We start from the raw sequence: 27,994 nt of genomic DNA, 5'->3' as shown, positions 1-27,994 counted from the left end.
GCTAGATCATCAACTGGCTTTATTCTTAGTTTGTAAAGAACCTCCACACACTGTTCTCCAGAGCCTGTTACCAGTGTCCACCTTCCTCAGCCTGGTAGGGGAGCTCCCTTCCCTCCTTGGCGTCTCTGCATTCATTGTCTGTAGACGTTTGCGGATGGCCATTCTCACCCGGCACAGTGTGATACCTCCTTGACGTTCTGATTTGCGTGGCTCTTAATAATAGCTGTGTGCAGCATATTTTCCATTAAATTTTTTTTTCAATAAGTATAAGTGAAATTTACTTCTTGAAGTTGGCTTCCTGAAAGTCAGCCCTGGTTTGAGTTGCTTTTCGTGACCTACCGTAGGACATTTCTTGAGGGCAGGTGTCATTTCCAGCCCCACGGGCCTTGTGAATAGGAAGTGCCCCTAAGCACTAGTTTGGCCACCTGATGCGAAGCGCTGACTCATTCTCATCAGGGAAAAAACCCTGATGCTGGGAAAGAGAAGGCAGGAGGAGAAGGGGACGACAGAGGATGAGATGGTTGGATGGCATCACTGACCCAAAGGACATGAGTTTGAGCAAGCTCTGGGCAATGGTGAAGGCCAGGGAAGCCTGGTGTGCTGCAGTCCCTGCGGTCAGAGTCGGACACAACCGAGTGACTGAACATTGATGGGAAATGGCCACAAGGCTGAAGCATTTCTTCCTGCCCACTCGGGCTAGTTGGGGCAGTCAGACCTTAGGAAAAGTCGAGTTTCTGGGTTGTCAGTTAGGGTGGCATGTGCCAGGACAAAACCCCAAGGACGCGTCTCTGCCTTTTCCCCTTTCACCCTTCCGTAGACAAACCAACCCCTGCCAAGCTGCCACACCTAGGGCACTGTTGCCCATAGCGGGGGCCGCTCTAGGGAAGGGGGCTGGAGTGGGGACTTGGCACCAGGTCACGTGCAGACAGGTTGGCTGCTCAGAGCTCTTCCAGCCCAGAGCGTCCACCATTGGGAGGGTGTCCTTGGCTTGGTATAGCTGGAGGAGGGCCCGCCTGAATCTGGAGACTGTGGTCCCACCAGAGAGGACTGTGCACTCCGTGCCCAAGCGGGGCTCACTTGCTGGCACACCCGCCCCGGCTCCCGCAGTCTCGTGACAGTCCATCGCTGGGACCCACGGCTGCAGGGGTGTGACACCAGCCGGGGTCACCAGGGCCTGAGCGGGTATGGTAGGCATGGAGACGTTTTTCTCCTCCACACTGGAGTATAGTTGGTTTACAGTGTGATTTTTGTTGTAGGTGTCCATTGACTTGACTCAGTTATACATACAGCCATTCTTGTTTACATTCTTTCCCCGTACGTGCAGGTTATTAAAGAGTATTGAGTAGAGTTCCTTGCGCTGTCCAGCAGGTCCTTGATGAGTATTTTATATGTATTTGTGTGTCTGTGTCAAGCCCCACCTAATTTGCCCCTCCGCTTCCTCTTGCCTTTCCCCTTGGGCAACCATAAATTTATTTTTCTAAGTCTGAGAGTCTCTTTCTATTCTGTGGATTAATTTGTCTCAGTTTTTAGATTCCACCTGTAAGTGATATCATATGATATTTATCTTTGACTGACTGACTTCACTTTGTCCTGATAGAGATGAAAATGATTTCTCTCTGCTTTAGTTAATCACAGAGGCAACCATTTTACGTCCTGTACAGCATCAGCTAGTTTTGGAACTAGTAATCGTATCCCATTTTTTTTCATACATAGACACACATATCCCACGATTGTTCATATCATCCTCTGAAGTGTTTTTGCATTCTTTTGATTGCCAGTAAGTTAAATAAATCTTTGAAGCACGCTGACTCTGCTTGTAGGGCCGTCATGCTTTTAACGTTTTGAAATGCACGCTTTGATCCTGACAAGAGGTAGTTCCTCCTATGCGCCCTGTCTCTCGTCAGTCTGTTACATGGCTTGAAAGTTTAGCATCTGTTCCAGTTCCTCCTCTTTTCAAGCAAATCAATCTCCAAATCGCACTGGTTTTCCCTCCCACAGAGTCTCTTCAGGCCACCCCTTCTGCTCTATTTCTGTGCCCACTGTCCGAGTTCAAGCCTCTCTTTCCTATTTCCAGAACATCTTCAACAGTCCCTGCCTGCCTGTTAGCAACCCGGTCTACTCAATGGTGCTAGAGAAACACCCCCAAGGAAGAGCACTGGTCATTCACTTTCCTCCTCTGTGGTTGCTCGTTGTTCAGCAGTAAAGGGAAGCTCTAGTTCCTTAGCCTGATTTCTTTTTTTTCGGCTGTGCCAAGAAGCATGTGAGATCTTAGTTTCCGGACCCGGGATCGAACCTGTGCCCCACGCAGTGGCAGCACAGAGTCCTAACCACTAGACCACAAGGCAAGTGCCTCCTTAGCTTGCCTCCTCAGGCCCTCCCAGACTGGGCCGTCGCTTTGCCCTCCCTCCCCACCCTGCCCTTCCTCCTCTGCTCTCCTGAGCACGTCTTGGCTTCTCTCGCTGTTGCCACTCTGCCTGTCGTGCCCACTGTCCTCTTCCTGCGCGTCCGAAGTCCACTATTCTTTAACCCCTGGCTTGAAGCTCCACCACGCTGATCCTTTCAGCTGAAAGTCATTTTCTTTGACTCTGAATTCGCAAAACATTTAATTTGTATTACCTCTTTTTTTCCCCTCTTTTTTATAATTTGGACCCTCTGCCTTTTACGGCATCCACACTGTCTGTTCTGTGCCATGGTCGTTTGCGGGCGTCCCTGTAGGACAGTCAGTGTCTGTGATCCAGAGTTGTATCCACGGTCCTGCCTAACAGTGCTAATATAGTTAAGACAGCCCTGAAGTTGTTTCAGGAGGAGCTGCTGAAAACAAAATTTTAATGAAAAAGTAGCACCAAATTACTTTTTGAATAGTGAAAATCTCAAATTATATTTTCCCAAACTCTTTTTGAATGTTTTTTTCCCTTCGTTTAAAAAAAAATACTGCTATTAAAGGAGAAAACTGAGTTATCTTCAAAATTTAATCTTCCTTTTATTTGGTGTAACTTTTCTCCATAAATAAGATTTCTCATTTCAGTGTACCCAGTCCCAGCATTTATTCAGGGTTGTTTGTTCATTAATGAAGGGAAAGTTTTCTGTGTGGGTGCCCCCCATCTAAAGGACTCCCTAATAATTATAGTCATCCTCTGGTGTCTGGGGGAAATGGTTCTACGACCCCACTTTGGGAGCCTCCCTGGTGGCTCAGATGGTAAAGAATCTGCCTGCGACGTGGGAGACCTGGGTTCCATCCCTGGGTTGGGATGATCCCCTGGAGAAGGAAACAGCTACCCACTCCAGTATTCTGGCCTGTGGAATTCCATGGAATGAATAGTCCATGGGGTCGCAAAGTCATACATGACTGAGCAACTTTCAGTTCACTTCACTTCATCCCCCTTTGGATACCAGAATCCTCAGAGACTCTAGTCTTTCCTTTAAAACTATGTAGTATTTGTATATAACCTATGCACATCCTCATCTGTTGGGTTTTTGGCTGTGCTGTGTCTTCGCGTCTGTGCTCAGGCTTTCTCTAGTCTCTGCCGGTGTGGGGTGTTCTTTGACTGCAGTGCACTGATTACCGGGGTGCTTTCTGTTGCTGCAGAGGCTCTAGAGCCTGGGCCCAGGGCTTGTGGTCTGCTGTCTTAGTTGCTCCTAGGCATGTGGGATCTTCTTGGACTGGGGGTCAAATTGATGTTCCCTGCTTTGGCAGGGGGATTCTTAACCACTGGACCACCAGGGAAGTCCCTCCTTTAATACTTTATTTTGAAAATATCCAAACACATAAGTTGAAATGATTGTATGGTAAACACCCGTGTGCTACACCATTAACATGTTCTGCAGTTGCTTTATCACGAGTCTCTCCTTTCATCCATCTCTCTGTTCATTAACCCATCTCTCTCTCCTTGTGAGGGATGAATTGCAAAGTAAATTTCAGACACAGGTAGTGTCTAGTTTGGGATGAAAGTGACTTGAAGAATAACAAGGCAATGAATTTTTACAGCCCTTGTGAAAAGACAGAGGCTTTATTGGCTAGGATTGGTGGCTGCTTGGCCTTGGCAAGAGGTTAAGAACGTGTTTTATCAAAGACGGTAGGATAGTTTGGGCTGACTGTAGATTATCCACCCCCACCCCCTCACTCCCAGCATAGGATCTACTCTTTTTGTTCCATTTGAATGGGAGAAAGGGAGGTTTGGGGCTGTGTAGAACAGAAGATCCATGTGGAAGCAGCATCCCCTCCCTTTCACGTGGGTTTCCAGGCCCTCAAGGGGTGCGGGCTGGGGCTTCTGGCTTAGTGGTCAGCAGCAAGGCTGAGAGTCACATGGCCTGGGCTTACCTTCCACTTGCCTGTGAGTGTTTGACCTTGGATGTGATACTCAGCCTCTTGGCCTTGTTTCTGAACTGAACTTGGGTCTTCTTGCTTACAGTCCAGCAAAGCTGGACTTGACAATGGCTTGCAGTGAAGGAAAGGATAGCGTTTATCACAGGACCCAGCAGGGAGAATGGACCGCTTGTGCTCAAAAGACCTGAACTCCCAATGGTTTTCATTAGAAGGTTTTAAAGGCAGCATTTGGGGTGAGAATGCAGAGGGCGAAACTTTCTTCTCATTGGTTGGCGGTGAGGTAAGGGTGGCATTTCAGGAACCTTCATCATCGCTGTCTGGTTCCAGCCAGTCTGGAGTCTGTGTGCTGGTGGTCAGCCTGTAGCCACCACCCTCCACCTGCGCGGGGGTCTTAGTTCTTCCTGCAGAACACCTCCAGGATCCATGGTCAGATTGTTACGGGCAGGCATCACCTGAGGAAGAGCTAGGACTGTTTCATCCCTGAACTGTTGCTGTCTTGACTGCTTTTGTTTCTGCATTCCTCACTTCCTTCATTAGTAATTGCTTGAATCTGCTCTTTGGAACTCAGGGAAGGCCTGGGAGACCTACAGCCTTTTTCTAAAAACAAGAACTGGGGGACGTGGCGGGGGCTTCTGTACCTGGGAGGGCTGGATTCCAGCTTCAGTTTTCTCATCTGTCAAATTAATGTAATGACAGTACCTACGTTATATTGCTGTGGAGAAAGTATGTGTGCATGGCATGTAAATCGATCAGCTGTGGTTGCTAAATATGATTAACCTTTCTTGATGAGTTCACACAAAATTAACATACGGGAGGACTATAGCAGCAGTTTTGACACGTAAGCCTGAAAGGAATTCAGAGAAGCAGGAGGGAGCAATCCCGAAAGTCCTTTGGGATAACCCGTAACAATGAAAATGAAATTCATTTTTTCCCTTGCTCTGCAAGGCCCCTACATTGTCTGGCTTCTGCCTACCTCTCCAGCCTCACCTCCTCCTCTTCTCCCTTGCTCAGCCTGGCCACAGCAGCCATTTCAGAGAGAGCCGGGACGTTTGCGATCCCCAGGACGTTGCACTTGCCGTTCATGTTCCCCGAGTCTCCGAAGATCTTTACGAGAAGAGAGGCAAGGCCTCGCGGCAGGGGGCGGGCCGGGGCGGAGTCTGCCGGAAGTGGGGCGGAGGCCCAGGAAGTGACGGCCTAGCCCGCCGAGTCGGTGGAGTCGGCGCCAGCCGCGGCCTTGCGTTCCGGGGCCCTGGGCGATGGAGAACGGACAGGTCTACAGAGCCACCACCGAGGCGCACTCGGGCCCCGGCATAGGCCCCCGTAGCGGCCTCGCCGCCTACTTCACCCTGAGCCGGCTCACGGGGTTCCGGCGACTCAAACTCTTGGAGCTGGTGAGTCCGCGGCTGGGGCGGGAGAGGAGGCAGCGAGCGGCGCCCTGCCTGCTGCTGAGAGGCGGCCGTTTCCACATCCCCAGTTCCTTCCCGCTCCGCCCGGGGAGGGGCCGTCCCCCACGGGGGTCGGCCGGCGCCCCCTCCTCCAGGGCCCCTCCCCGAGGCCCGGCCCCCACCCCCGCCCGCCCGGTGTTCCGGGACCACCCAGCGTGTTTGGCGGGCGCAGGAAATGCGTCGGAGAGCCAAGCCAGCGGCTTACCCGTTCTCTGCTTCTGTGTAGCGACCTTTGGCTCTTCTCCCTGCGATTACCCTGCATTATCTCCCAAAGTGCCCGTGTTTGGACTACAAAATGCTTTTTTATCGTTTATCTGGTTCTTTCGCTTTTCCTGGTGCGCACCCAACGGGACAGTTAAATTTGTTGGACAGAGTGTTCCGATACTACGCAAGGCGTAGAGAGAGATGTCTCCAAAAAGTTGTCTCTTAAGTTTTAATACGAACTGGAAAAGAATTATTTCTAAATGAGCAGTGTGTACCCAATACAAAGTCAAAAGGACAGCTTTTTGTGTGAGTTGTGTGAAGGTAGCAGGGCGAGGGCATTCTCTCAGGGACATTGAGTTTCAGTTTGCTTTAGGCGTTGGTTAAGGATCTTTATCAAACCGTCTTTGAGATTTACATTTTCATTCAGATCACGTGCACATTGAGCTCCTTTGTGCTGTTTTAACCAACAATGAGTAACATTTTCTGCAAGAGGAAAAATCAGACTGTTTATTTAGAATGTTTCTGGGTTGGTTTGGTTTTTCAATCATCCCCAGTGAAAAGAGCCAATTGGTTTTCTTTGGAAGATCTTAAGTTCTTAGAAGTCAGATAACCAGAACTTACATTCTTAGAACTCAGATGACCTACTTTCATTGAAAAGAAAAATTGCAGTAAAAAGCCTAACATAGCTTTTTAGCCCCCTAAATGATCACTTCCGGGAATAACTGGGAAGTCACTTGGAAGGAAGTGACTGTGGCCCAGGAGGGTCGGGCTGGGTCTGCGTGCTGGCAGCCCTTCTGTTCCTACCGAGTCGTCTGCCCGCTCCTGCCATTGTTCTTGAAGCGGATCCTCCTACCCAAGAAGGGCTTCCTTCTGCTCTTCCTGTCCTCAGCTCTTGCGTGACTTTAGATGTCAGCTGTGTTTCTCTGCCTCAGAGCTAAAATGTTCTTATACAAGTAGAAGACTTCTTTGGAAGAGGTAAGAGTTAATGCTCATTTGAAGCGCTCTCGCTGTTCAGAAGACGTCCTCAGTGTCGGTCTCTTGCCCATTAAATATCTTTTCAGTTTCCTTTTTCTTTCCAGTGAGAACTGGCAAATCTAAAGTCAAGTTTCTGATTGCCTAATTTATAGTTTAATAAACTGTAGTTCCATATCTTCTGAATAGAATGCAGCTATAAGTTTGGATGGTGGACTTTCTACTTGGAGAGAAGGGGAGGATGAGTTTACCTTGCCGGGACTGTTCGACTGTTCCTGCTTGTTCTCCATCATCCATAAGCAGAAACAACAGAAGAATGAAAATTAACGTCTCCTTGAAATCCATTTGTTCGTTTATGGTGAACCCGTCGCGGCCTTTTCACTTGGTTTGGCCTCGCCTCATGGCCTTCAGGATCTTAGTTTCCTGACTGGGGATTGAACCCTTGTCCTTGGCAGTGAAAGCCTGGAGGTCTAATCCCTGGACGGCCAGGGAATCCCCTGGTTTACAGGGAGCGTATTACATTTTCTATAACGTAGATTGAGAAGAATATTTCTTCAGTATTGCCGTTCATTCTGATGGTTGTCTTTTTGCTCCTACTTCGTCTGTTTTAATGTCTTACCTCTTCAAAACAATAGATTTACCCAGAAAGTCCCCAGAAAGTTTTATATGGAGTAAATGAAAACTCATGCATCCAGGGGCAACAGACAAAGTCTTCTTTGCCGTAACTCAAACTCTGCCTTTAGGTTGGTTTCTTTAGATAAATTAATTTTTAATTAAAAAGAGTTGGCAAGCTCTAATAAGGAACAGCTGGAGTGGAAAAACCCGTAGTCAGAAGCGGAGGTACTTTAACAAGGGACCTGCAAGCCTGAGGACATTTTATTCAAAATACAGTGCATTTCTGTGTTCATTATTCTAGACCCATAAATCACACCAGATTCTCAAAAAGCCCAAAAGAGAAATGTCTTATTCTGAAATTTAACAAACCAGACACTGTGCTTAGGAAATTCATGGAGTCCTAGGAGGTGAAATTGGGTCTCCTCTGAGGTTCTTTCCATCCTTGAGGTTTTTGCAGTCTCTGAGGCTCTGCAGGATGTGCGTGCCAGGACAGATCTGCCAGGACAGATCCGGGGGGAGCGAGGGCACCTGCGAACAGGAGGGGAGGCTGGAGCGAAATGGCCTGACCGGCACTTGAGTTACAGACCCCAGGAGTTAGAGGGCCATATCTGCCCTTCACGCCTGACCTCAGTTTTGTCAAAGGCTTGTCCACCCACCCTTGCAGAGCTGAAGAGGAAATGGAGACTCGGCTGCGAGGGCACCATCAGGCGTCGCTGCAGTTCTCAGTCCATGCAGTCACTTTAGTAGTTACCCTGCCCCTAGGTTGGTCCTTATGCACCTACTTGGTGAGGTTTTTGTTGTTACTCTTTGAGGCAGGTTTTTTTTTTTTTTGGTCTTACGGGGAGAATTGACTTGCTAATAAACTGGTGCAGTCAGTGATCTAAGTATGTATGATACAGTCTCTGCCACAAACAAGCATTGTCTTTATAGTGCCCACTGAGTGTCCTGAGGCTGCACAGTACTAGGATTCTAATGACTCTTCAGGCAAGCAGTTGATTTAGAGTTCACCACTGATTTAAATGTATTAAATTGTGAGTAGTGTTATTTTGTAAGTGCCAAGAAACAAATCACTTAGAAGCTGTTTATCTTATATTGGTGCTCTTTTCATGACTTAAATGTGAAAATTGATACATTCTAAATTGAAGTGCTCTGTTTTTACGTTTAAGAAGATCCATAATGTCAGCAAATTGTATCTTTGAACGTTTGTGAGTAAATGTTTGCTGAAAGCAAGGGAGGCTTAACCTGACCACAGGCTGACACATTTGTTTACTTGAACCTTACTAGCACTACAAGCTTTTTAAAGCGAGTTTAGTAATTCACAGACTAATAGAATTGTGTAGATGGAGCCTTACAATTAATACAAACATTAAAAAGTTCTTTTATGAGAAATTTTTTGGCAGTAGACTGTTCAGTGATAGAGAATTAGTATTTAGTGTGGTGACTGTTAATTTTAGGGAAGACTGAAGTTTCAGAAAGGGTAGTGAAACTGAAATGGAGACACGGAGGAGTCGTTATCTGAATGTTAAGGTCACCAGAACGGTAAGTGCATCTTCAGTCACTGAGACTTCCCAAATGTGTTGACTCTAGCATGGTGGTTTTAATGTATGACTTAAGAGCAAAAAGGGAAATGCACACAACTCTGCTTCTAACTTCAGAAACCCAGCTGACAGGGAAATCCTACAGACACACCTAGTCGTAAGAAGGACTTAAACAGTGCTTTAGGGGGAAATGAGTACAGAGTGGGAGTCAGGAGTGTGTGGCTAACTTGGGAGTTAGTCTGTCAGAGATTTAAGTCCCTCAGCTGTAAACAGAAGGGTGGGAGACCGTGTTCTCCAAGGGCCCTGCCAACTGTTAGCAGCTTGATAATGCCCTTAATTACGTTTGGGTACAATTTTGTATCATTAGAAGGAGCCATACTGGGCATGTGTACTGTGTTAGGTGCTTAGCCTAGTACTCAGGACGCAGTACTTAGTACGATGCTTTCATGCTGTTGAGAGCAAAACTGTTCACCAGAAAGTAATCACTGAGCCTCTCAACTTAGGAGTTGAGTTCACCATTATATCCTGACCTGATTCACTGACCTTATCTCTTTTCCTATCTTCAACCACTTAGGTATTTAATGCTGGTGACCACACATTTCTTGATGTTCTTCCCTTAACTTTCACTTTTCTTCTTCATTACAAAAAAGTGTCTGCTTACAAATATAAATATATACATTATATATGAGATTAAAATCACTCTGCTATGTCACTGTTAGATTAACACTTGGGAGTGTGTTTACTTGCTTTTTAAGGACTCTCCCTGAGAAATGTCGCACTTCCCGTCCCTCGCTCTCCTGGTGCCAGTTGCCCTGGTCCCTCCTCCGCTTGGACTGTGCCTTTCTTCAGCCTCTCCCAGTCCTCCACCCCTCCTTTCTGCTAACCAGCAAAACCAGGCAGGCAGTTCCTGTCTCGGAAAGTCCATCCTCTCTGACAGGATCATCACATAACCACACTCCACTCCTTAATCATTTTCCTCATCACTCCCCATCCAGTTAGGTCAGTTGCCTTCTTGCCCTCTTGGCTGCCCTGCAAGTCCTTACTGGTATGATTCTGTTCCTTTTGTGCCGCACCCAGAGTGCCCTCTGTCTGTCCTGAACCTGGGTCTTGCTTTTCACATATCCTTCTGTGGCTACTATTAATCCAGGTGGATCTGAACATTTTCCTGAATTTATACCAAGTGCTCAAGTATGAGATACAAAAATTTTTTTTCCCTTATACTTAGGTTTTAAAAGTGCAAGTTGCTCAGTCCTGTCCGACTCTTTGTGACCCCATGGACTATATACAGTTCATGGAATTCTCCAGGCCAGAATACTGGAGTGGGTAGCCTTTCCCTTCTCTAGAGGATCTTCCTAACCCAGGTCTCTCGCATTGCGGGCGGACTGTTTACCAGCTGAGCCATACATAGGTCTTACTGTTCTGTTATTACATGTTCCTACACATACTACAGTGTTGGATACATAATACTCAACACACTTAAACATTTTTTTTAATTGAGATGTAATTGACTTGTAACGTTAGTTTCATGTATACAACGTAATGATGTGACATTTGTATGGATTGGGAAACGTTCCCTTTGTTTTGTGTTGGAGACCGTATAGAGCTGCTGTTGCTCTTGCTGTTCAGTCGCTCAGTCTTGTCCAACTCTTTGCGGCTCCAAGGTCTGTAGCCCATCAGACTCCTCTGTCCATGGGATTCTCCAGGCAAGAATACTGGGGTGGGTTGCCATGCCTTCCTCGGGGATCTTCCCGACCCTGGGATCGAACCAACATCTCCTTCATTGCAGGCAGATTCTTGACTACTAAACCACCAGGGAAGCACATGGAGCTGTGGGAGATTTTAAAGGAAGCTTAGTATTAACAGAGATGGGGAGTCAGGAGTTTTCATACTGAATATAACTTACAGTGCTAATTTCCTGGCCTTTAACTGGGAATAGGAGCTAGTAAATATCCAAACTTGACATAGTACCCCTTCCTTCACTTAGGATGTCCATACTGAACCCCCCTCCTGATAGAGCCCGAAGGTTTAAGGTCGGTAAGAATGCCTCCTTTGAGGAGTTTGGAAGAGGGCTTGTAATGACTTGTCTCTGATGGGCTCTGGCCCAGCTGGTTCCTGCTGCACTTTTCTTGGGGAGAGTAAATAAGTGGTCTGTATCTACTGCAGATAGGATTTTCTTGTCTTAGGGACACTTAGAATCTCATTCTCGTAATAAGAATGGTTCAAGAGCTGCTGTCCTCACACCTCAATGAGTTCTAGGCTCTTACCTTCTCACAGTTGATTCCATACAACTTAGATACATCCTGAAGATTGCTTGTAGAGAAACTCCTAACATTCAGGTAAGATTTAACACAGTAGGGAACATGGCAGTGGAGTTGTAGACATTTGGCACTTAGTACACTCTAGACATTAAAAACCCTTCTTGTAATTACAGGAGAGGAAGTTCCTTTGCACAGTGACTTTCTGGGACGTGTCTTGGTGAGCCGCTTTGTCTGTGGTGCCATGACTGGGACGCCTCACCTAACGTCTGTCTGATATGAGGAAGTTGTTTGGGATCTTCTGGACTGTTCTATGCCTCATTAACTTACAGGAAATCGCAGCAAAATAGGATCTATTTTCACCCTTACACGCTGTTCTTTTCAGTTGTGGGCACATGTGAATTTTGTATGGCCAGTATGAGGGGGGAAATCCCTTAGAGGCTTCCATGCTAATTTAGATTTGTTTCTAAATTTGTTGAAAATAATCATAGTATCACAGGAACTTGCAAAAAAACAGGCGCAGGGAGGTCGTTTGTGTTCACTCATGTGTGTGTTCGTGTACCTCTGTGCTTTTGGAGCAAGTGTAGCCTCCTTAATCACCACAGCCAAGAACCAGAACTGCTCCGTTACCATGTAGCTCCCACATGTCCTGGCCGCCGCTGATTAGTTCTCTGAAAGTTGTGTTCTTCTGTGAATGCAGTCCTGCGGTATGTAACGTTTTGAGATTGGACTGTTTTCACTTTATAGAATTCTCTGGGGATTCATCCAGATTGTTGCATATATCAAGTTTCTTCCTTTCTGTTGCTAAGAGTAGTAGTCCATGGTATGGATACCACAGTTTGCTTAACCATTGAAGGACATCTGGAGTGTTCAGAGTTTGGGACTCTGATGAATAAAATGTTAAGAACATTCACGTATCAGTTTTTGCAGGAATGTACAATTTCATTTTCTGGACCAAGAAATGAGCAGATTGTAGGAATGCAGTTTCTGGGTCATATGGCAGTTGCCTGCTTAGTTTTTAAAGAAATTGCTAACCCGTTTTCCAGAAAGGCTGTACCAAGGACCTCTGCTTGGATGACAGTGTTTTGTAGGATAAAGCTGTTCTGAAATGTCGCTGTTGATTCTGGTCGCAGTCTTACTGCCACTCATGTATCTGGTTGTACCTGCGCCAGACTTGAGTAAGGTGACGTTTCCCAGTAGGCTTTGACTTGGGTCATCAGTCATTTCATCAGCCGTCAGGTTTTAACACTCAGAAGGAAGTTCCCTCAGCTTCCACAAAACCCACACAGGCTGCCCAGGTGAGTCTCTGCCCCCTCTTCCTTTCTCTAGAGCAGCGCTAGCCCACACCTTGCATCCTGAATCCTGCTTTTAGAGATGCTCTTTTCTTCCTAGACTCCTCGTAGGTTTCTAAGCGTTTAAACATGCTGAGTTCTCTGTTTTGAAATGCCTTTCCTGTTGAGCCCATCCAGCACCTCCCGCCACCTGGCCGCGTGAGGCTGCACCTGACGGCTGGGCTGTGTCTGTTGCCGGCCTCGCACCCTCGCTGCCGGGGGACGGCACTGGAGTGTGAGCCGCCCTCACCGAGCACGCTGAGCTGGCCCTGTTGGTGTCAGCAGCAGCCCCGAAACTCAGTCTCTCGTAGCGTTTCAGTAGTTCTTACCTGACCTCTGAGTAGCATTCAGCACTCTGGTGGTGGTTCTTGTGTTTGGCTGTGCCACGCGGCAGGCCTGGGATCTCAGATCCCTGACCTCAGATCCCCTGCCCCCTGCATTGGAAGCACAGAGCCTCAACCACTAGACCACCAGGAAAGTCCACAGTCAGCACTTCTGATCACTTGCTCTGCATAGAAATCCTTTTTCTTGATTTGCTACCCTTTGGACTGCTGCTCCTAACTGTCCTGTGCTCGTATCTCCTCCTCTCTTTGGGGCTTCCCTGGTGACTCAAGCTGTAAAAGAATCTGCCTGCACGTTCAATCCCTGGATCAAGAAGATCCCCTGATGAAGGAAATGGCAACCCCATTCCAGTACTCTTGCCTGGAGAATCCCATGGACTGAGGAGCCTGGTGGGCTACAGTCCGTGGGGTCCCAAGAGTTGGACACGACTGAGCAACTGAGTCACCACCACCAGCAGCCCCCTCTGTTGGTCCATCCAGTCTTGGGGTTCATCACAGTTCTGCTGGGGGCCAGCGTTTCTAACTCTGGGTGATCTCGCACATGTTGGGCTCCACCTCAGATGTGTCCCTCGAGCTCCAGACCCATATATCCTTTTGCCTCAGGCAGCACATAACTCATCCACAGACCTCTCATTTACAGCATGTTTAAAATGAATTTATCCTCTTTCCAACACTCTTGCCTCTTAAAAAGCAGACAGACTCTTCTTTCTGCAGTGAGGCATCAGTGTGTTAGTACCTCATCACGCAACAGTGGGAGCGCTGTTAAAACCCACCGGCATTTAAGTGAGTTGTCGAATTAGCTAAATAACTTCTCCATTCAGTGGAAATGCATTCAAATATTTTTTGTGGCCAATTAAATACTTCAATACTGAAATTGAATGTGAAAAGGAATTGTTTATATGAAAATAAATGGGAAGCTTTAGAAAGACCAAAAAATAAGTTAATAAATACTTGCTGTGGAATTAAGAGCACGGCAACTGTGAAAGGCTAGTAAAACTAGTCTGATTCTAGGAGTCATCATGCTACTTCTTGAGTGTCCCAGATCTTGTCCTGCTTGAAATAACATCAGTCTGGAAGTGGCAGTCATAAATGATGGAGGTGATTAATGCAGCAGACCGGAAGGGGAATTCCAGTCAGGCGCACTCCCAAAGAAAAGGCCCACTTGCAAGACTGGTGAATGAATAAACGTGCCTTTTTGGGTTAAAGTGTTTAAGCACATATGTGTTAGCTTGTTTCCTCTTCTGTCTGTAGTCATCCTGTCAGCTGAGGGCTTCTACTCCATCATCAGGGGTTTGACTCTCGTCCATTACAACTCCCCTGTTAACTCTTGCCCTTCATTTCTGGCATCAGCTTCCCGACTGGATGGCTACCCCCCGTTTTGCCCTTTCCCACATCCCTTCGCTATCTTGTAGCTAGAACTACTAAAACATAAACCTGATCGTGTCACCCTTTGCTTTAAAAAACCCGTAAGATTCAGATTCCTTACACTAGGAAAAGGAGGCGTTTGTTTATTCATACACTTATTTTTGAGTGCGCGGGTCTTCCCCGCTGGGTGTGGCTCGCTCTCGTTACAGCGAGCGGGAGCTGCTCTCTGGCTGCGGGGCATCACTTCTCATTGCAGAGCGCGGGCTCTAGGCGCTTCAGCACTTGGGGCACATGGGCTTAGTTCCTCTGCAGCAGGTGGTCTTCCCAGACCAGGGGTCGAACATGTGCCCCTGCACTGGTAGGCAGATTCTTACCCCTTGGACCGCCAGGGAAGCCCATGGAGGCACTTAGAGAGTCCCTCTGCTTACCTCGCTGGCTTCATGTCGCCATCTCTGTGCTGCATCCCCTCACCTGTGTTGGCCCAGCCCCTCAGTTCAATGCGGGGGTGGGGTGGCGCATGCGCTCTCATCTCCAGGTCCTCCTGGCCCAGCCCCTCTCAGTTCAGTGGGGGTGTGGGCTCTGTGTGGGCGGGGGGTGGCGCGGTGCATGCGCTCTCATCTCCAGGCCTCCTGTGCGCTGCTCCTCTGCCTGAAACTCTGCCCCTATCCTTTGCCTCCCCACCCACCAGACTGACTCTGCAGCCCTCCTGGTCTCAGCTTCCCTGTAGCAAGCTTTTCCTGAACCCCAGGTTGGGTGCCTGTTCATGCGCTCTTAGGACAGTTCCTGAATTCCTCCTGTTCTGGCATTCAGCACATAGTAGGTAATCTTCTGTGTACTTATATTCCCTTCAAGGCATCTGGACTGAGTCCCGTGTAGATAGAACGGGTTCATTGAGGAAGCTTGTTTGCCAAGTCTCCACTCGACAAATACTTGAGTGAGCAAGATGGTATTCTCTGAATTCTGTAGGTTTCCCTGAAACAAGTAAGCCAGATGCTCTGCTTCTTTTGTAGGTGCTGTCTCTCCTGGCCTTCATCTGTGAGGAGGTTGTGTCGCAGTGCACTTTGTGTGGAGGACTCTACTTCTTTGAGTTTGTCAGCTGCAGCGCCTTTCTGCTGAGTCTGCTTATCTTGGTTGTGTACTGCACACCAGTGTACGACAGAGTCGATCCCGCGAAAGTCAAGTCATCGGTAAGCACGAGAAAACACAATCCCTGTGACAGGAACGTACCTGGTTTTGGATCTTATGTAGTTGTGTTATTCACGGTAGTAGCGCTTCCACAACTCTCACAGGAAAAGACTATCCATTGTTTCAGGTCTGCCTCCAAGCAGCTAGGTTTTCCTGCCAAATGGGGTGGTTGGGGAGGGTGAAATTATAGTGACAGACACTGCCAGTAATTTACAGGTATTGATGGTTTAATCTGATTCACATTAGGTATTTTTTAAAAACTGGGGTTTTTATCGTCTTTGGTTTCTCGCATTTCAGAGTGTGGGTTCTGCAGTTCTGCGCTCTGCCTGTTGTAGGTCAGGCGCTGTGCTGAACCTGAGAGATGGAGTAATGAACTAATGGGACAGGTTTCGGAGCCTTTCAGCAAAACAGCGTGTAACTCTAGCTATTTTGTTTTGATTTTATTATGAAAGAAAGTTGTCTCTAAGTGAATTTAGAAGGTATTTGTTATATTCATTATTTAGAAGTAACCCTTTTAATAAAAGTAGAGGGGCAATTTTATATTCACAAAATTAAGATGTATAACTTTCTAAAGACTTAGTCTGCCCCTCAGTTTTTCATTTAGTATGGATTTGTGAGATGACAGATGAGCTAATTTATAGAGTTCCTGCATTTAAGGAAGAAAAAATTGAACAGTTTACTTCAGTAGCATTCAGGTTCTCAAGAGTTGTTTGTGAGGAATTGTAACTAGCAGGGTTGATTTATGAAATTCACAGTTTTGAGGAGAAAGATAAAAGAGTTAAGTTTTAACTATTAAAAACAAGATAATAGGGTAAATATAAACCAGTTAAGATTTTATTGTTTTAATGAGAAGCAAGCTTTGGGTCCTGTATTGATAATGTACCTAAGATTTCCTTTTTTCTGTATACCCTTTTGTACCATAAGAATCTATTACCTTTTTTTTTTTTGCATTTTAAAAATTGTACTGAAGTATAGTTGACTTACAGTGTTGTGTTGATTTCTGCTGTACAACAAAGTGATTCAGTCACACACACACACGCACATTCGGTTTTATATGCTTTCGCACTGTGGTTTATCACAGGACACTGGGCGTGGCTCCCTGTGCTGCCCACCCCTCCTGTACACACCAGTTTGCTCTGCTGAGCCCACCCTCCCCTGGGGCAGTGCCCGTCTGTTCTCTGTGAGTCTGTTGCATAGGTGGGTTCATCTGGCCATGTTTTAGATTCCACCTATAAGTGATATGGTATTTGTTCTTCTTTTTCTGACTTACTTGACTTAGTAAGATTAATCCATTTATTTTGCAGCTAATTGTGTAATTTCATTCTTTTTATGTAGTCATATTTCATTGTGTATACATACATACATACACACACACACACACTCCACATCTTCTTTGCCTGCTCATCTATTGATCTATTGTGTTTCCATGTCTTGGCAACAGCAGTGATGCTATGCACCCTGGGGTACATAATGTATTTTCAAATTACAGTTTTGTCTGGGTTTATGCCTAGAGGTGGGATCACAGGATCTACGGCAACTCTGTTTGTAGTTTTTGAGGAACCTCCATGCTGTTCTACATCGTGGCTATGCCCATTTGTATTCCTACCACCAGGGTCAGGGTTCACTTCTGGCCTCCCTACTCCGTTTCCGTGATCTATATACGCCTGTTTTTGTTTGAGCTTTCGTTGGAGCATAGTTGCTTTACAGTGTTCCTGCTGCACAGCAAAGCGCGTCAGCTGTGTGCATCCATGTGGCCCCGCTTTTGGATCTTCTCCCAGCTCAGGTCACCACAGAGCACTGCATGCTGTGCAGGGGGTTCTCACCGGTGGTCTGTTATACACAGTATCAGTGGTGTGTGTGTCAAGCCCAGCCTCCCACTTCACAGAAATTTTTGATTTTTTAATCTGTATACTAGCTTTCCTAAGTGATTTACTTTCAGATTACGATTTTCTCTTTCCTGTAGATGCTTAAAATCTGTATATGTTTAGAGATGACCTTTCAATACTCCCCTTAGGATGGGTTTAGTAGTGCTGTATTGTTTTAGTTTTTAGTTGTTTGGGGAATTCTTGGTTTCAGTAGAGTGTCTCAGGTGGCGGACTTGTGCCTTTCAGGACTTTGAGTACATCTTGCCGTTCCCTCCCGGCCTGCGGCGCTTCTCTGGAGAAACAGGCCTTGCCTTGTGTAGGTCTGTTCAGGTTTACCTTGTTTGGGACCTTCTGTGTTTCCTGTGCCTGGATATCTGTTTCCTTCTTTAGATTTGGGACGTTTTCAGCCATAATTTATTCAAATGCATTTTCAGTCCCTTCTTCTTTCTTCCCTTTTTTGAATTCCAGTTGTGCACAGATTGGCACGGTTTATATTATCCCGTAGGTCTCTTATATCGCTTTTTTTTTTTTTTTTTTTAATTTGGCTTTCTGTCCGCTGTTCTGATTGGGTGATTTCCATTATTCTATCTTCTAGGTCACTTAATTGTTCTTCATTTTTCATTCCACTACTTTTAGCTCAGCTTTCATCTCAAGAAATGAATTCACTAATTTTTCTTGGTTCCTTTTTTAGTTTCTATTTCCTTTTTATAGTAATCTGCATTTCTATCAGTAGTCCTCAATTTCTTCACTGTTTTCATTATCTCCTTTTTGAACTTGCCATGTATTAGACTCAAGAGGTCTGTTTTGTTGTTCATTCTTTCAGGGGAATTCTCTTGATCTTTTAATTGAGAGTGGTTCCTCTGCTTCCTCATTTTATTTACATTTCCCTTGCTGTGTGCATTTAGGAGAAGCAGTTATCTGCTGTGGTTTTGGAGGGCTATTTTTATGTGGGAGCACCCCTGTGTAGCCCTGTTTAATATTTTTGGGGGCGAGGGCTGTTGGCAGCGTGGATGCCTGCCAGCGCTTTCCTCAGCGTCTGCTCGCTGTCCTCCCCTCCCTGGGACGTGTGGCTGACGTTGTGAGCAGCACCTACAGCGGACATTGGGTGGGGCCTCCTTGCTCTGTGGTTGTCATTGGCCTGTCAGGGGCCCGGTTTGTGCCCTAGCTGTTGGGAGTAGAAGTTCTCAGACATGCTTCTGAGTTGTGGTGCAAGGTAGGGGGGATTGGAGCATCCCCACTGAGTCTTCCTCAGAGCGGTTCTCAGGTGAGTCTGCTCACCTGGCACCTGTGAAGACATACCGTGGTCAGCTCTGCCCTCCCTCCATCTCAGCCTTGGGACTTCTATCAGTTGGCCCTGGGGTCCTTCTGGCCTGGTGTTCACAAGGCCATCAGCTCAGCTGCACTGACGTCAGGCTCCAGGACCACAGGAGTGGTGCCCCTGCTGTGGGGCTCTGGAGGTGTTCAGACCCTGGCCCGGCCCAGGTCCTGCGTGCACGTGTCCAGGAGGCCCCCCGCTGCTCAGGCTGCATCTGTTCCAGCCACGGGAGGACCCGTGGTCCGCACGATGTTCTCTGGGTGCTGAGTTTACACGGCTGCCAGCAGAGATGGACGCCGGCAGCTCCCAGAGCTGTGGGGAGAGACCGCAGTCCTGCTCCTAAGCCGCACGGCCCCTGGGTCCAGCCCCGCCTCTGTGCGTGGGCAGCCTGCTGGCGTTGGCTCCCAGGCGCCTGCCAGGGCAGGAGCCCCTGAAGTTGTGGCCGGAGCACACGCCAGCCCCTTCAGGTCGTCTCCGAGGGCCTGTCCTCTAAACCCCTGCGGTTCAGCACCCGGCCTCCGCCCGTACGAGAAGTTTCTCAGGCTGGGGCCGCAGGGTGGTGGCCTGCACCACGTGTGCGGTTTGTCTCTCCTGCCCCTGACCGGCTGCCGCGCTCACCTCCTGGCCAGTGAGGCGGCCTCCCACAGCGTGGGAACCTTTCCTTTCTCCAGCTCCTCCCGGGGGGACAGGTCCCATCCTGCTGCCTTCCCTCCCCCCCTTCATCCTGCCTGTCACTTGGAGACCATTCCTGTCCTTTCAGGGGTCTGAGGGCTCCTGCTGGTTGGTGTTCAGTAGGTGTTCTGTGAGAACTGTTCCATCTGTAGATGTATTTTTCATGTGTTTGTGGGAGGAAGCAAGTTCCATGTCCTTCTATTAAACCATTTTGATTGGATACTGTCCTTTAAAATAATTCTTTTTAGCATGAAATATTGCCATTTCCAGTAACATGTTACTGGACCTAGAGAATATTTTACTATGTCAGAGAAAGACAAATACTATATGATAGCACTTACTATGTGGATTCTTAAAAATAATATAAAAGATATATATATATACACATACACACACGAAACAGACTTACAGACACAGAAAGCAAGATTGTGGTTGCCAAAGAGGAGAGGGAAGAGAGCAGGGACAAATGAGGGATGTGGGCTTAAGAGACTATATACATAAAATAGAGGAGCAATAAGGATTACTGCTAGCACTGGGAACAGTCCTCAGTATCTTATAATAGCTTCTAATGGAATATAATCTGAAGAAAACATAAAATATTCTGAAAAAACATAATTGAATCACTTTGTATTACACCTGAAGTGAACACAAAAGGATAAATCAGCCGTACGTCAATAAAAAAGTACATATGAAAAATGAAGCAGCAAAAAGTTGGTACTGAACAGTTAAGAAATAACTTTGAAAATCAGGTAGAGTCTGAATCAAATCCACAAAGCCTCTGATGACCACATTCATGCGTTTCTCGTCCAACAGCCAAATAGCACTACTTTCCATAAAAGTTTACTTCCCATAAAAGTATTTTAGAAGTGGTTAGTGCTTCTCGAGTGCTGTTTACTTCCTGGCTGCACTGGGCCTTCGTTGCCGCAGGCCGGCCTTCTCGGGCTGTGGCAGCGGCTGCCCTCTAATGCAGCGCTCGGGCGTCAGTGCGGGGACTTCCGCTGGAGCACAGACTCCAGGGCGCACAGGCTTCGCTCCCCCATGGCGGGCGGGCTCTTCCCAGACCAGGGAACGCACCCTGGACCACCAGGGAAGCCTAGAAATGGTTAGTTGTGCATAAGAACATTGATCTTTTGGACGAGAAACAATATACATTTTCTACTTTTATGGTCAAAATAAGCAAAATGTAGAACACTTATTACATCAAACTCCAGCATTTAAAAAGTTATGAGTAAATACTGATTTTAAAATATTGACGAAAAAAAATTAGTCACTTCATCTTAAAATAGCTTTTGTAAAATACCTTACAGTATTTCTTTGGGGTCTTATATACTTTTCAGCCTAACATTGTAAGGAAGTCCTGTTTCTTTGATTTAAAAATTACTCTTACTGTCTGCTTTCTAATATACTTAAATTTTTTGTGTAAGGTTTTCTTTTTGAGAAAATGTTTTTGAGTGTATAGTGGTTGTGGTACCTAGGGTGGAACAGTAATCTTTTTGAAGAGAGAATCTTTTCTGTCCCATTACATCAAGAACAGCAGCAGCCAGTGTTTAGGAAACATTTACTGTGTATCTGGCACTGGTCTGCGAAGTTTTCCTGGATTAAAGAACTCTATAGAGTCGCCTGTGAATACAGTACTGGTACTACTCATCTTGCAGATGAAGAAGCGCTGAGGTAACGAACTCAGTCATGTCACTAGGAAGGAACATTACTGGGATGTGAACTCAGGTAGTCTAGCTTCAGAACCCATGTTATTGAATACTGTGTTCTGTCTCAAAATGAGTGTCTTGTTTAAATACTTCGAGTGTACTTCAAATATTAATAGTTTTATAAGTAACAGGTTTGAAATAATTCAAAGGGATAGAAAAAAAGAAAAGTAACTTGGAGAAAAACATGTCATTTAGAAGCAAAGAGAAAAATCAAGTGTTTTTTATAAATGCTGAACTAACAAAATAGTCAATTCTATTTTGGGTGGTTTTATTGATGCTCGGTTCAGTGGCGAATGTAAACTCACTCAGACTGGAAGCCCTGTGGCGTGGCGGTCATGTCTCCAGTCTCTCCTGAGTCAGGTCTGTGTGTCTAGCAGTGTGTGCACTCGGCTTCTGAGAGACAGCGTGCTCTCGGAAACCAGGAAGCTATTCCAGTGCTGTAGGCTGCATTCTGATGAGCTCTGCGTGCTCTTACAGGGTAGATAATCTCATCCTATTAATACAAGCTTGTGCTGGATGACCTGGTGGGCACAGTTGAAAACAACAAAGCTTAAGTGTCTAAAAAACAGACTATTGGTCTAATTTTATTGTGTTAATGATGGGCAGTCCTTTGTACTTTAAAAGCAACAAAGTACTATGAGAGAGGCCATCCTAGCTGGGTTACCTGGAAAGGAAAGAAAAATGCCTTTTTTGTTTTGCTGGAAGTAATATGGTATTTAATCTTACGGCTTTGATCTTTATGTCCTAAAGGAAAAGGTAAACATACATGCACGTGTGTTTCATCGTATTTATTTGTCATGGTATATAGTTGATTTTTTTAATTACTTTCAGATGTAAAACCCAGCAGTTCAATATTTTTGTAGATTATACTCCAGTTAAAGTCAGTTACAAAATAATGGCTAGATTTTCCTGTGTGTACGGTACTTACAGCTTGTTGCTTATTTAAACAAGGTAGTTGGTCCCCCCGACCTGGCCCCCACCTTCCCCCACTGGTCTGCACTAGTTTCTCTGTGTCTGAGGGTCTGTTTCAAAGTTACATACATTGATTTTAGTTCTTAGACTCCACACATAGGTGGTAATGGAGAACTATTTTTATTAAAAGATTATCTTCTGATTATAGCATATGCATATTCATAGGGTGTTCCTTTCCAGGGCATTTATGAAATACCAAGCTTACTGAAAAGTTCGTTGAAATATGTAAGTCTGAGTAAAGAAGAAAGAAGTCACTGTTTTTTAAAAGTTAACAAGTAAAACACACTGTTTTCAACCAGCCTAACCCTGCCGTCTGTCCCTTCTGTGTTGCGTGTGTGTAGGACTTTTTTATCACTCTGGGCACAGGACTGGTGTTCTTTGTGGCATCCCTCACTTTCACTTTGACACATGACAATACCATAGCTGAAATTGCTGCAATCGTAAGTACCCTTTATCTCTGCTTGTTTTTGTCTGCTTAAAAATACAGAATTTGGAAGTACTTAACAGGTTATACAATAAGGGAGAGTAGTTTTTCTAACTTATTTTTTAGTGTAATTTTCAACAGAGAATAAATGTGATAGCCTTTAATAAATAATAGCAAATAAATGTGATAGCCTTAAAAACCTAGAACCTGTCTTTAGAATTTGAGTTCTGTTAACAAAAATCCACTTACTCTGCCTATGGACATTATTGCTAATGGAAGTGGTAGGATTGACTGATATCTTAAAATGTCTCCCCTTTTCAGTTCAACAGAACACACTTATACATACCAGGTGCTGTTAAGTATAGGGACTAACGGAGGTATGACCTCAAAGTTCAGTCTAATATAAGAGAGAGATAAGTAAACATCTTTTTATCTGAAACTGTTGAGGGGCCAAGTGTTTTTTAGAATTCAGAATATTCTGGATTTTAGAAAGGCAATAACGGTACATTATCACACACCTTTGGACAGTCTGAGCAGCACCTTATTATCTAACATTAATATTTCTGAATATTATTCTGAATATTCACAGTAAAAGAGATGGGAAAGACTAAATAGTTTTGTCTTGTGTCAATTTTGAGCCAAGTAAATCATGAAACTTTTTTTGTAGCTTTCTGAATTTCAGAATTGCAGATCAAGGATCGTGGATTTAATTGGGGCCAGGAGAAGGCAATGGCAAGCCACTCCAGTGTTATTGCCTGGAGAATCCCAGGGACAGGGGAGCCTGGTGGGCTGCTGTCTGTGGGGTCGCACAGAGTCAGACACGACTGAAGCAGTTTAGCTGCAGCAGCAGTGCTGTGAATATGAACAATTAACAATTAGTAAAGAAGTCTTCTCACTAGTCAGCCGATTTCCAATTACAACTGAAGTTGTAATTAATGGAAACATCAGCATATAGATCATTCACACTGCTTAGAACAACTCAAAAGGCATTCAGACAATTGGCTGGCTGTAATATTATCTACCTACTTACATGAACACATCTTAGTACTTAAGAGAAAGTCTTATGGTTAATTTCACTTTATAGTCATTTTTGTTGCAGAAGAATGAAGCAGTAATTTCTAGTATAAAAGTGTATTACTATAAAAATCCTGTGGAGGAAGTGAAAAGTGAAATAAAGTTGAGGAGATGTTCAGTTCATGGAGGGTGGGAGGGAGCCTAAAATTCCCAAAATTCCCAGATATTTAAAAGCTTATTGGTGTGTTTTAATTAGGTGATGTGTTAGAATGTTACAGTATTTAGTCTCATTGAATATGTTTAAGAGTGGTGGTTTAAAAGCTCAGTATTTATAAATGCTGAAAATTACCTTTTAAGTATGAAAATTATATAGATTTAAATGAGTAAGGAAGTCTATTAAAAAAAAAAATTCTGATGTGAGTGAAAAAGCAAAAAAGATCATTGGGTGATATGCAGAGGGGGTCCTGTATAGACCAGAGCTCTCTCAGGCAGTCGTCACAGACAAGGTGACATCTGGTCTGGCCTTTTGAAGTATGGAATATATTTGCCAGCCAGATGAAGACTCCAGAGGGGAAGAGGGCCTTGGGTTTTTGAGGGGTGGACTTGCTCGTGGCATGTGGGCTGGATGTGTCGGGGACACTCCGGTGAACGAGGAAGTTCAGTTTGCTTTCTCGTGAAGCGCGGCAGGGTGGAGGGCTGGGGCTGCGGCAGCCGCCAGCCGGGTGTCACCACGGAGCTGCAGCCCTAGTCCCGCAAGGGATTCAGCCGGGCCCCCAGTGATGTCCCTTTCTGCAGAGTACTCTTCTGGCCTGTCCTTAAGGGTCTTGTTAGTGATGAAGCTAAATTTGAACTGTTCTTCTGTCTCTTGACAGAATTCTCAGAATGTTTGCTCAGATGTTAGATGAGTGCAATGAGGAAGTGGCTTAAGGAAGAGGAAGTAGGTAGTGGCATCACGGTGCTGTGTCACTGCGGTGGGACAGTGAACTGGAAAGTAGTTTGTAGCTAATTGAAAAGCACCTTCCCTGTAGAATGTTTTGCTGTGAATAACCTTCCATTTTTGCCTAGGCGTGGTTGCCTGCTCCTTTCATCTGTGTCGGTCTAACCTTGCTAGCAGTCTTGTTTTGCATCGTGTTGTAGGACTGGGTTTTCATCTGTTAACCTTAGCTTCAGAGATTGGCACTGAACACACGCACACACACACATAAGACAGGACATTAGTATTTTGGGAGACTTTGACTAATGGGCATTATTCTGAAATTTTTTTTTAACTTTGCATTTTTTGATGACCTGATCTTAAATTTTTTTAACTAATGTTAAGAATGGGGCTTCCCAGGTGGCACCAGTGGCAAAGAATGTGCCTACTTAATGCAGGAGACTTGAGAGACGTGGGTTCGATCCCTGGAAAAGGAAATGGCAATCTGCTCCAGTATCCTTGCCTGGGAAATCCCATGGACAGAGGAGCCTGGTGGGCTCCAGTCCACGGGGTCACAGAGAGTTAGACACGACGCACATGATGCACAAGAGCACACACACATGATGTTAAGAATGATGTGTATAGAATAAATCAGCTTGTCTTATTTGTATAAAATGGGTCCAGAGTCAAGTAGGAAATGTGAGAGTATACTCCAGAATTCCTCGTGTAATCTTTGTCCCCTTTCCCTCCTCAGGTGTTTGGGATGTTAGCAAGTCTTACATACCTGGCTGAGTTCTCCTTTATGCTCCGTGAAAAACTTAAAGAGCCCCGGCCGAGAAAAGGGGAGGCCACCATGAGGAGAGAGCACCTCACCGAGCCTCTGAATGCTTGAGGGGACGGGTGCGCGAGGTTGCCGCGGGGCGCGGCAGCTCCTGTAGACCCTGGGTCCGTGTTAAACCGCTGATTTTTGGAGAGCAAGGCAGGACGGCAGTTTGATCAGTATTGATTGGACTGTGTATCAGTCACCATAAATAAGGCCAGAGGGCTTTAAAAAATTTTTTTTGTAACAGTTGAAACTTGTGTCAGATGAAGTTTTGTTTGGAGGTAAGAGCAGCTGTGTCTTTAAATCACATAGCTCAACTGATGATAAATTATTCCATCATTGTTACTAGGGTTAGGTTTGAAATTATGCTTTATAGCTGTATAAACAGCGTGATGAAGTTCATCCATTTATAAATGGTTTCACTTTTAATTTGCTTAGCTGTGACTTTGCTTTTTGATGACTAGATACAGTTTAATGTATATTTGAGATATTATTTTAAATGTTGGTCTACGTTTTTCCCTTACACATGTAAAACCCAGGCTTTTACCATATCTCACTCTGCCTTAAAATTATACTGTAACATTTTAGGATATAATTATTAACTCTTTCTGAGACCTTTTATAGCCTAATAGAAAATGTATGGGAGATGCTGATATTTTACATGTTATAAAAGCAACAATGTCAGCAACCCCATGTAAAAGTACACATAGAAAAACGGAAGAAGCCGCTACCCTAAGGACCAAAGATCCGCGTTTGCACAGTGCAGTTCTTCACCACTGTTCAGTGTCTGAAGAGATGAGTTCATTCCATGAGACAGAAGATGGTTCACTCCTTTTTGCCATATGATTATTTCTCCTGAAATTAAGGTTCTGTTCAGTGTTTTCTTGGGAGCCCATCTTACTTTAAAACCTCAACCTTTGATTTTTGATTTGAGAGCTTCCCCGCTCTGTCTCCTTACCAGGATGGGCCAGGTACTGCTCCAGCAGCCGGCAGAGGTGGGCCTGGGGCTCTGGCTGCTCGATGGCAGCTTCTTCAGATTCCCAGGCCTGTCCAATTGCAGAGACTCACAGCAGGATCTTTAGGGTTCTTGTTCCCACACAGATGTTGCCCTAGTTTCTCTTCAGAGGAGACCTTAAGGAAGGGAGTGCCGAGACACCTGCCCAGCTCAGTACTGTTGATGGTGGAAGAGAGTGCCAGCCCACCCTCAGGGGAACTTCACAACCAGCTGTAATCGAAGAACTGTTTGCTGCCAGCAGGCTAACTTAGAGCCAGCCAGGGCACTTTGAATGAGACCGTTCTTAAGGGAGGTCTTTTTATAACGGGACCTTTCTAACCAGGTGCTTCCCAGGCTAGACCTTGCTTGTCCTCTCGTGGGGAGTTTTCACTTGACTCCAGCGTGGACTCTCGTTGCCGGTGAGATAGGCTAATGACCCCATCCTTAATCTCATCTGCCGCTGTGTCATGGATGGTTTCAGACAGATGCCCAGACACAAGCTCTGCTGTCTTCCTGATGCAGACCCTTATCCGTTTGTGGCAGTTTGGTTGCTAGTGGCAACGTCACCACTGCCTGCTCGAGAGATCGTGCAACCAGTCGAGGATGCTCTGTGTGTGTTCACAGGGTGTGCTAAATAAGGAAGGAGAACTGGTGTAGGTCTAACCCAGGTTCACAGAGAACCAGCTTGTGGAAGGTAGGTGCCGTGGTCCTTGTATCACCTCTGCCCAGCTGGCACTTGCGGCAGACCATCTGGGCGCCCTCAGGGTCCCCGCTTGGGAGGTTGAGGGAATGGCCTCAGCGGGCCGGTGCGGAGCTTAAGCTCTCCTTGTCCCGAGGTTTCACTTCGCTTGTTTCACTGGCACAGAATGGAGCTCCTGGCTGGCCACCAAAAGATACTACTTTCACGGGTATTTCAGGTCATCCTAGAACCTTTCTTCACTTTTTTTTTTTAAACAGGACCCACGACTAATTAGCCTCCATCTGCTTTGGTAGGAGTTAGAAGTAAAAAGATCTTTGTGGTCAATAAAAATTCAAGGAGAACTTGAAACCAAAGCCACTGTTACAGAAAAGGGCAAACTCAAATGTAAATTAATTTCTTATTAATGGTTATGGTAAATTTATGTAAGTAGACCTTTGAGAACAGTTCTTTTAAAAGGGAAGTGTGCATACAGTGCAGATTTTATAATTGCTGTACTTAAATTATGTTCTGATGGGGGCTGGGGAATGTATTTTTACAGTGTTTATAGCCAATCAGTTTATATTTAATAATTTTAAATCCTGTGGGTCTTTTGTGTCTCTGTGTCAAATTTTATAGTCTTTCTAAATAAATCGACTTCACTGTTTACACCTTTGTAGTTGTTTATTTATTACAGAAGCATAGTGTTTAAATGAATGTGTTCTCCAGACTTCTAGGAGTTGGTTTTACAACCTGGGAGAGAATACTGGACTTTGGATCTGCCAGGGCGTGGGCAGGGAAAACCATGTCCACCTGTGGGCTCTCCCTCTTGGAGAGCTAGAACACACATTCAAACCACATCTCTAGGGAACCACGTGTGAAGAGTTACAAAAGAATGTTGTGAACTAAAGGCCTTCAAATACTTCCAAAGCAGCAAATTTGGACTCAGTCCCGTTTCCTAGTATGGGTAACAGTCCCCCAAACAAGCTCATTCTCGTTCAGGCTGTTCAGTGACTGGGAAAGTGAAGCAAAACTAGGATGGTTC

General features: G+C 45.5%; 2 protein-coding genes and 1 long non-coding RNA gene across 4 annotated transcripts in view; 1 reads left to right on the top strand and 2 right to left on the bottom strand.

Moving 5' to 3' along the window:
• Nucleotides 1-3,986: 3,986 nt before the first annotated feature.
• Nucleotides 3,987-5,458, bottom strand: LOC107131649 (uncharacterized). Its single transcript, XR_009492325.1, has 2 exons — nucleotides 5,312-5,458; nucleotides 3,987-4,776 (listed from the first exon to the last, which is right to left on the bottom strand). It is a non-coding gene; the product is annotated as an uncharacterized lncRNA (long non-coding RNA).
• A 70-nt stretch (nucleotides 5,459-5,528) lies between these two features.
• On the top strand, nucleotides 5,529-27,618 carry CMTM6 (CKLF like MARVEL transmembrane domain containing 6). Its single transcript, NM_001035066.1, is given in 4 exon segments — nucleotides 5,529-5,715; nucleotides 15,401-15,577; nucleotides 22,447-22,545; nucleotides 25,211-27,618. Coding segments are annotated over 4 exon segments (549 nt in total). The 5' UTR covers nucleotides 5,529-5,580; the 3' UTR covers nucleotides 25,349-27,618.
• The window catches only part of CMTM7 (CKLF like MARVEL transmembrane domain containing 7), a 124,826-nt gene continuing 107,161 nt past the window's right edge, over nucleotides 10,330-27,994 (bottom strand). The window contains exon 2 of one of the 2 annotated variants that reach the window (XM_059879735.1): nucleotides 10,330-10,925. In XM_059879735.1, the coding sequence (XP_059735718.1) occupies nucleotides 10,575-10,925 (351 nt within the window). In that variant the 3' untranslated portion in view covers nucleotides 10,330-10,574. The remainder of the gene's footprint in view (nucleotides 10,926-27,994) is intronic. The other variant, XM_059879734.1, reaches the window with a different exon arrangement.

Source organism: Bos taurus, chromosome 22, assembly GCF_002263795.3.
Source record: "Bos taurus isolate L1 Dominette 01449 registration number 42190680 breed Hereford chromosome 22, ARS-UCD2.0, whole genome shotgun sequence".
Taxonomy (NCBI): Eukaryota; Metazoa; Chordata; class Mammalia; order Artiodactyla; family Bovidae; genus Bos; species Bos taurus.
The sequence above is the reverse complement of the archived record's forward strand: the minus strand, read 5'-3'. Positions and strand labels throughout refer to the sequence as shown.